The sequence below is a fragment of the Eurypyga helias genome, unplaced genomic scaffold (assembly GCF_000690775.1).
Source record: "Eurypyga helias isolate BGI_N326 unplaced genomic scaffold, ASM69077v1 scaffold11427, whole genome shotgun sequence".
Lineage (NCBI taxonomy): Eukaryota > Metazoa > Chordata > Aves > Eurypygiformes > Eurypygidae > Eurypyga > Eurypyga helias.
This window is the reverse complement of record NW_010263745.1, coordinates 89,697-98,029: the sequence shown is the minus strand read 5'-3', so window position 1 is coordinate 98,029 and position 8,333 is coordinate 89,697. Positions and strand designations below refer to the sequence as shown.

The following is an 8,333-nucleotide window of genomic DNA, read 5'->3' as shown; positions in this document are numbered from 1 at the left end:
GCAGGATTCTGTGAGAAAAGGGGAATGGTCAGAGTCTGATTTGTCAAAAAGCTTTATATAAGGATTGCAGTTAAAAGTCTGGGTTTTGGTGTTTTGTTTTAGTTTTTTTTTCCCTTTTTAAACACGAAAACCAAACTTGAAGGGGTGCAAATAGGCTTGATTAGAAGGGGAGAAGGAAGGAGCAGGAGGAATAAGGGAAGAAAATAGGAGGAGGTCCAGGAAATCAGTGAAGATGTGTAGTGCAAGGAGCTGTCAGAGATGAGCCCAGGAAAAGGCAGCCTCTCCATCATGCTGTGCTGAGCCACGGAGTGAAGAGTGATGTTCTAAGGGGTAGCTGTAGTCAGTTACATGGCTCTGAATGCCTTCACTGCTGGGGAGACATAGCACTGCCGGTCCTCTGGAGAGGACATGCGCCTCCCAAGGTTCATTGTCATCCTTTCAGAGGGGTAGAGCAGAGACCTCGCTTGTCTTCAGTTAAAAAACCCACTACTTACAAAAGGCTTCATGGGAGCTTTTCATGGATTGCAAACTGGTAAGGCCTTGCTTTGACTTCTGGTAATACAATGTCTTATACATGTTCATGATTCCTGACTCTCCAGAAATGTCTGCAAAATAAACACCACCTAAGATGAAGCAGCCTTCTTTTTCCAGTCCTTGCCCTGATGATCTTCAAGAAATAATCTTTATTTTAAACTTTTGGCTTTCTTAAAGACAGTTAATACAGTGCAGGTTTTCAGTGGCGTCTGCTTTTAATTCTGAAGCCTACCACTTCCTGTGACAGACTCAATATATGAAAGAAACTTGCTGTCTTGCTTCCCTCCCTGCCACACATCAAACAAAATCCAGCGTGGCCTGACTGCAATTTTGCAGCGGTGGTGCTGTTGCAGTTGCATGAATTGGTCACTAGATGATACCCTTACGCTATTTTCTTGGTATTTCTCCGATTTCACATTGCTAACTACTGCAGCAGTAGGTTGTCGATCTTGTTAGTTCTATCTCCAGCAGGGTGAACATATGGTGCAATATGCGCTCCCCATTTCCAGCTGCTAAATATAACTAGCATGAAGCAAAAAGGAGATTTATTTTTCTCTGCTGCAGCTACAACATTAAAGCAACAATCAGCACTGGCAGCAAGAGGGAAGTGACTGGCAGGATTGAGTCTCTGCAGTTTGTTTTCCTTGGCAAATTGTAGTTTATAGTAGGAAGTGGTTTTTAAAGGCTTCTGACGTTGTCTTCTAAAGTTATTGTCATTGTAGAAAAGTAGAAGAGAGAGCAAAATCCAACATGTTAATGCAAGATGGAGGAATACTGTGAACTCAAACTTCTCTTCCTTCAGAAGTCACTGCTGTAGTGTCTGTATGGGAAGGTAAATGTATATAAAGGGGGGCAAGAACAGCTAGTACCATCTTTTGTTTTTTTAAAACTGCCAAAAAGAATTGCCTTAATCTCATCTCTTCCTCAGCAATGATCACATCACTCCCCCTTTATAAACAGTGGCTTCAAACCTTTATACCCAGTCCAAAAACTTTGTCAGGAAACCAGTGCGTGTTTGTTTGAAGTTTTTTTCCTCCTGTCTGTTCACAGCTGAGTTTAAATCAGTTTCAGCATTAGAGTCAAAGGCTTTAGAATTGCTATGGAAATGTTTGGATTTTGTTTCTTTTCTGGGATGAGGTACTGTTACTTGAGGTTGGCACATGGATGTTTGCAATTTAAGTATTGATAGAGCTTGAAAATGATGGCAGTCTGCAGCTGCCGGGGTCATGGTGGTGTTCCTCTGTTTGGAACTACTAGAAATCCGGAATGGGATTTATTTGACCAAATGTAAACATTCACATCTATGTCCATTGTCTAAGGCTCCTCTTACAGTCAGCAGAAGTCTAGAATATGGCCAGTGTAGTCTGTGGTGCAGCTCTCCCCATCCCAAACATGCAAACTAGGTCAGATGAGGTATGACCTAGAAGTACTCATTTCTTCTCAGTGACTTAAAAGGATCCTAAGGTGGCAAAGTATCTGCATTACAGGCACCAAATCCTGACCTCGCATTTAAGGAAGTGCTACCCCTGCCATCAAATCAAGGAAATAAAGGTACTGGCAAAAATAGTGTAACTGCTGTTGTTTAACTTTTCTCACTTAGGTTGTTTTGAAGCTACGTTAATCACAGGTCTTTCCAGTCACTTAGTGGGAGGGCGTTTCTTTAAGAGTGCAGCCTGTATTCATGCTTTCACTGCAATACTTTGCAGTCCCAAAACTCCAAAGGCTTCTGGGAGAAACTCAACTCAAACTTGGAGAGTGTGAAGTATGCAGAGCCCCACTTGCACTACCAGAACAATGTGCTCCGGAGGGAGTGGCATAACCTTTCAGAACAGGTAAATACGCATGCGCTGAAACAGGCTCCAGAGCTGCCTCTGGAGCCAAACACACAAGAGTTACCTTTTTTATTTTGGGGATATAGAAATGGGAATCTGATAATGAGAAGTGCCAAGACTTGCAGTTGTTTTACCTGTATGGCGATTGCCTGTGAATCGTACTGCACTAAAATAACGCAAGGAACTAAACAAAAGCAGAGCTTGCATGTAGCTGTGGTGTGATGTAGGTTAGATGTGTGAGTGTCTGTGAGCGTGGGTGGTTGGTAGGTGGGTTGAAGCCCCACTGTGCCGTACTTCCATTCAGAGAGAAGATCGGCTTCGTTTCCTATCCGCGTTGTATCAGGGAGTATGTTCATTGGCCTTCCACTTTGTTCACCTGGGGATTTTTGTTTGTTTACAAACCAGAGAGAGGACAGAGGAACCACAGCGTATTTGAGGAATATTTTTGAAAATGCCAAAAAGTAGGTAGTTTTCTATTATGTTTACCCTTTCTTACTTTGTTGAAGTATGTTAAAGTATTTAATGTGTCATTTAAATAGATATCTGATTAGGTATCTTGCTTTAAAGAAGATTATCCAGCTAAAAATCAGTTCTTGTAATCCTTGTAATCACTACAGCATGATCTGGAATATCCAGGCCTCTCAAGCTAAGGAATTTATGGTACATGTGAAGAGTTATACTTATGCAACCCAGACAGATAGGGTTTTTTAAATGCTATTTAATATCTTTACCAAATGTAGTCATACGTAGTTTTGGGATTTCTTTATCTGTCTTTGAAAGGTCAAAGGGTCATTTAAGCTTTTTAATGTCCTTGCAAAATCTGTTAGAGTAATGCATATGAAACAAGTTGATTTATGTTTCAAACCCCAGGGTGCTTTCTCATCTGGACACGTGGGACTCCGGTAAGTAAAACCTGCCTTGGTGTAGGCCTTAGCTGTAAGGTTCGTTAGAGTGTTTCCATCTAGCTGTTGTTGGCTGAAAGTAAATTGCTCTCTGTATTTCCAGCACTGAAGAGTGTGAGGCATTAAGATGTGGGGTTATTAAATTAGAAGAAAACTTTCTCTCTGGCAGTCGGGTAGGGTCATATACTGACTAGAAAACCCTTGAAAATTAAGTTCAGATTGTATCTAACATCATCAGCAGTAAACCTTTGTCTGCCTCAGGACGACTTCTTCAGGATTTTTCTCCTGGAGCCGAGTATCAGTGATGCCATGTTACTGTTGGGTCTTGACCACTTTGCAGCTCTACAACCTGTGTACAGTAAGAGGTTATGGCTGGTGAAAAATCACGAGGTAGAGAAAGCAGACGTAATGAATTTCCCTGGGCCAGGGACACTTGAGATTTTGTGATGCTCAGTTTCTCTGTCACAAATAAGGCTGAATTTAGTAGTAAATTATGTTCCCACTGCTTGCACATCAGTGCCTTCTGTGTGCCCTGCCATGGTGCTGTGAAACGATGCTGATTTAAGTGCTGCTCACCCCTTTTATTACGAAGAATTCTCAGTGCATTCATTTCCATCCCCTAACACAGGTCATGTGCACCACTGCTGCCTATTGCTGTGGGCTCTGACTTTGGGGAACCTCATCTCAACTTTGCTAGCCTCAGGTTCATCTTTTCGGAAGGTGTTTATGGATAAAGAAGTCAGATGTATAACTTCTACTAGAGAATTTCTAGATAGCTGTCAGCTGGTAACAAGCATCCATGCAGTGTATCTTCCCCGTAGATTTTTCTTCAGGTCCTTTAAAATGAAGCAGTGCAGGTTTTTGTGCTGCTGAGTGGTGGAGTAAATACATTGCAAGGTGAGCAAAGAACTTCGTAAAAAATTTAGCACTTGAGTCTGTAAAATGTTGACTTGATTTTATGCTACGTGATGAAATAGGAGATTGTTTTTCTTCCTTAGTAGACAGGAAGCACTGATTAGGAAATACAGGGCAATACATTTCAGAAGAATCTATAACCTCCTTCCATTAAGTTAAAAAAGTTGTGTATAGCAGTCTGCAAATCTGAGTAACAGAAGCAGCCAGACCATGGGAGAGAACCAGGAAAGTGAGAGATGTTTCTGTGGAGTATTTACTTTATGTCTAGCCATTTCCTTGGAAAACCCATGTAGCTGTTTCGGCTTGTTTGTTTGTAAATGGCAAGTTCTAAATAGCATCTGCATTTGCACTGGTGCTGATAGAAGGTTTCCCGAGGCTCTTTGCTCTACTGAATCACCACACTGTGATAACTCTCCCTTAAATATTAGAGAGTAACATAAGTGAAGTGGGACATGGTGCAACAGACTTGTGTTCCTCTGAGCTCAGAGTTAAGCACTCGAAGGAGACGATGGCAGATACAGGTTGTTTTCCATCCCTCAGTTCTCTCTTACGCAGTCCTTGACTCTTCACTGTCCTAGTTCTGTAGGTGAGTAGATCAAACCACAACTTCTCTTTGTTTGTGTATGTTTCTAAGTACTTTTGAACCTGGTGGCAGTCTTGTGGTGTTTCTGTAGCGTCATGTCCTTGAATGATTCTTGCTCTGTCTGTTTCAGAGGAAAGGCTAGTACCTCTCTTTCAAGAGGAGGATTATCAGCAGCAATTACTAATGGGACTGGTATGTGCTTTTATCAGTGTGCACTAGAGGGCGAACAACCTCAACAAACGTGAAGAGTAAGCTTAGACATTCCAGTGCTGAGTAGGCAGTTACTCAAAGTAATTGTGGGACAAACACGGTACTTCTTAATTTTTAGAGTTCATAGTCATGATATCATGATATTATCTTAACAAGTCATGATATCGTGAGGCATCAAGGAAAAAACGCAATGAAAAGTTGTTTTGTCAAAATGCTTTCTGTATACAAGTTTGTGCTTTTTGCAAGCTTTTTGCATCTGACTTTTCTTTGCCTAGAAACAGTTATTCCATCATCCTGGAGTTAATCTTAATCTGTCAGTTATTTCTGGACTACTTTACATACTTCAGACATGTATAGGTGAATTCCCCATCCACTGCTTCCCTCAAAGAGAAGATCAAAGATCTTCCTGCTTCTCAATTTAACACCTTTTTTACTGCCTCCTTTTCCTTCTACCTCACTTCTGGGACTGCTATGGCTAACGCTGAGGTCCCCTCCTCTTTTGCGCTGTTTTCGCTGATAATCTCCCCGAAGGATCTACCACCCTTATACTTATGTGTAATAAGTCAAATCTCAAATCCCTCCCCATCCTCCCTCTGTCTAAACACACATCTTTGCTTATCTCTTGCCCTCATACTATTAAAGCCTAATAAAGCTCTTCAGCATGCACTGGAAGGTCTCAGCACTGCATCTGCGAAGAGCATCAACACTCTCCTGTCTCTCCTACTCTAAGGTACATTTTCATTCTTTGCAGTCTTGTCCCCTTGTTTCCAAATTCTGCCTCTCCTTCTCTGAAGTTTCTCTACCTTCCTTCCCTGCAGTTCATTCAGTCAGATCGAAAAAGCAGGTCACTGCTGTCCTTTGTCCGTGCTTTCCTGATACCTGTATTGCTGTCTGGACACACTGAGATTCGTCTACTTGTAAACTGCTTGAGACGGATGTTATCTGCCTCAGGTTTAATCTGAGCTTTGAAACAAATAAAGCTTCATAGTAATTCTCAGCAAAGAGCCAGCATGAACTTGAGTTGCAGTCAGAAGATACGTGAAGTCAGAGGCTGGATGAGGCTTTGAGCAACCTGGTCTAGTGGAAGGTGTCCCTGCCCATGGCAGGGGGGTTGGAACTAGATGGTCTTTAAGGTCCCTTCCAACCCAAACCATTCTGTGATTCTATGATTTCAGAAAGGAGAGGGTAGGGAGTGGCATGGACTGTGTGGAACCCAACCCTACCTCCTACCCCACCACCCCACACCCCACCCCACCCCCGATTTTAAAGACTTTACCTTTAATGTTTGACTGGAACTTGCCATGAATCACTCAGGTTCTCAGCTACTACCACAAACTGTACTGGTGCTAGTTTTCTCTGTAGTAAAATCCCTTGGGTTTATTTGTATGTCATAAACACGCTCTCAGGATTCCGTGTTCATGTTAAAATCCTTCTTTTGCCCTGTTCACTTGGCTGGACCCAGAGGGATATAAGAACTGTAAGCTTTTTCTGTTCAGTGTCACTGAAAGTTTTGTGTAGCACTCATTTTGCTGAATTTGCACCAAGTAACCATTTTGAATGTTTTGATATGCTGCTGAATTCATCAAGTGAATTCATCAACCTGGAACAGGTTGCCCAGAGAAGCTGTGGATGCCCCATCCCTGGAAGTGTTCAAGGCCAGGCTGGATGAGGCTTTGAGCAACCTGGTCTAGTGGAAGGTGTCCCTGCCCATGGCAGGGGGGTTGGAACTAGATGATCTTTAAGGTCCCTTCCAACCCAAACCATTCTATGATTCTATGAAATTTGTATGGTAGCCTGGGTCTCACTGTGAACTAGAGTTTTGTAGTGGGGGTTCCGTGTTGTGCTAAGTTGTGTTGCTCTGGCCCTGCACCTGGTGCAGCTTCTGCACCTTTCTGAAGAAGCCATAAGGACACTGAAGTATTGCCTTTCTTTTTTCTAGATGGTTGCTCAGCTAAAGGATCACCTTATGAGACATCTCCAGTATGTAGGAAAAAAGAAGATTGACCAAATAGTTTTGAATTACGTTGCAAACCTGGTTAGTTTGATTCCACAGTCACTATTGTGAGCAAACATGGTATGAGGGTGGGTCTTGTATTGTGTGCATATAGCATGTGTTTGGTGGGAGGAGGTTGTTTTTAAGATGTTTAACCGTATTTTTCTGCCTAATATTTTTTATATTGATAAAGGACACAGTAATACTTAAATAATACTACAGAGAGTTGTACTGGTCACTCAATACAGAAGAAACAGTTCCCTAGCTGGCACAAATATGGTCTACTCCCAGAAATGAAAATGAGAACTCATCCTGAAAGTTGAAAGAATGGCCTTTAGATCTATTTTGCTCCCTTTCAAATACATTGCTGTGTGTTTTGAATTATGAAAGTGCCATCAGAGGAAATACAAATTAAGAAAAAGAAGATTTCTCTCTAATATCGCATGACAGTAAACCATGGCTATTCTTACATACTGACTTCGGCGGGCTTTTTGTGAGTGTAGCAGGAGAGAGTTTTTCCTGAAGAAATCAATATACACTATAGTGAAAGCTTCTGTCTTCTATCCTCTTAAGAAAAACATTTTTAAAAAAAGCTGTGAAAACTGTGACTGTTGTGCACAGAAATTATTGTACCTGGTTTTGCTGTTTCAACATCAAATCCTTTAAGTGCAGAATGTGGAGTCCACAAGATGGACTACTCGTGAATCATGTTCTTCATCCTCGGGCTAGCCTTGTCACCCAGTTTGACAGAAACTCCCCACAGTGCTGTTTTCTAGGGTTGGAAATCTCAGGAAACTTTGTTGAGCATACTGGTGCCAGCATCCAGTGCAAATCGGTTCTGCTGGTCACATTACAGTGTTCTCTGAACTGCTGCACCTGCCACTAGGGTTACTGACTTCACTATTCAGGCCTCACTCTGTAGCTTGACAGGTTGTTTTACTGGTAATTGGCAGTCTGATTTCTCTATAGGGAGGAAAAAAAACCTCGTGACTGATTAAAATAGAAACAGTACAGCATGAACCAAAGCTTTGTACCTGAAAACAAAGAAGCAGAAGTGGAATGTTTGTTCCTTTCAGTCATTTTCCAGTTATCATTTGTTCATTCTTAATGTAAACTAAGATTAAAAAAATATGAAAACACAGCCTTGATCTGCAAGACTAAATTAATGCAGACTAAATCTTACAATCAACTCTCAGTCCTCCCCATCAGCAAACTCTTAGGATTTTTTCTTTTTTTAATTAACATGACTGCAAGCAAGAATACTGTCAACTCAATTTACAGACTAATTATTCTTGGGCGAACTACTATAAAAAAAGATATGTCTGTAAAGATTGCTTCTGCCATCTGCCTGGTGCATCTGGCTG

General features: G+C 41.6%; 1 protein-coding gene across 1 annotated transcript in view; it reads left to right on the top strand.

Annotated features, from left to right (window-relative positions):
- Positions 1-8,333, top strand: part of GSAP (gamma-secretase activating protein) — a gene marked incomplete at its 5' end in the record, with an annotated part of 20,885 nt that overhangs the window by 1,700 nt on the left and 10,852 nt on the right. The window contains 5 exons of the mRNA XM_010156172.1: positions 2,241-2,366; positions 2,772-2,827; positions 3,237-3,268; positions 4,897-4,958; positions 6,916-7,011. Coding sequence (XP_010154474.1) covers positions 2,241-2,366; positions 2,772-2,827; positions 3,237-3,268; positions 4,897-4,958; positions 6,916-7,011 — 372 coding nt within the window. The remainder of the gene's footprint in view (positions 1-2,240; positions 2,367-2,771; positions 2,828-3,236; positions 3,269-4,896; positions 4,959-6,915; positions 7,012-8,333) is intronic.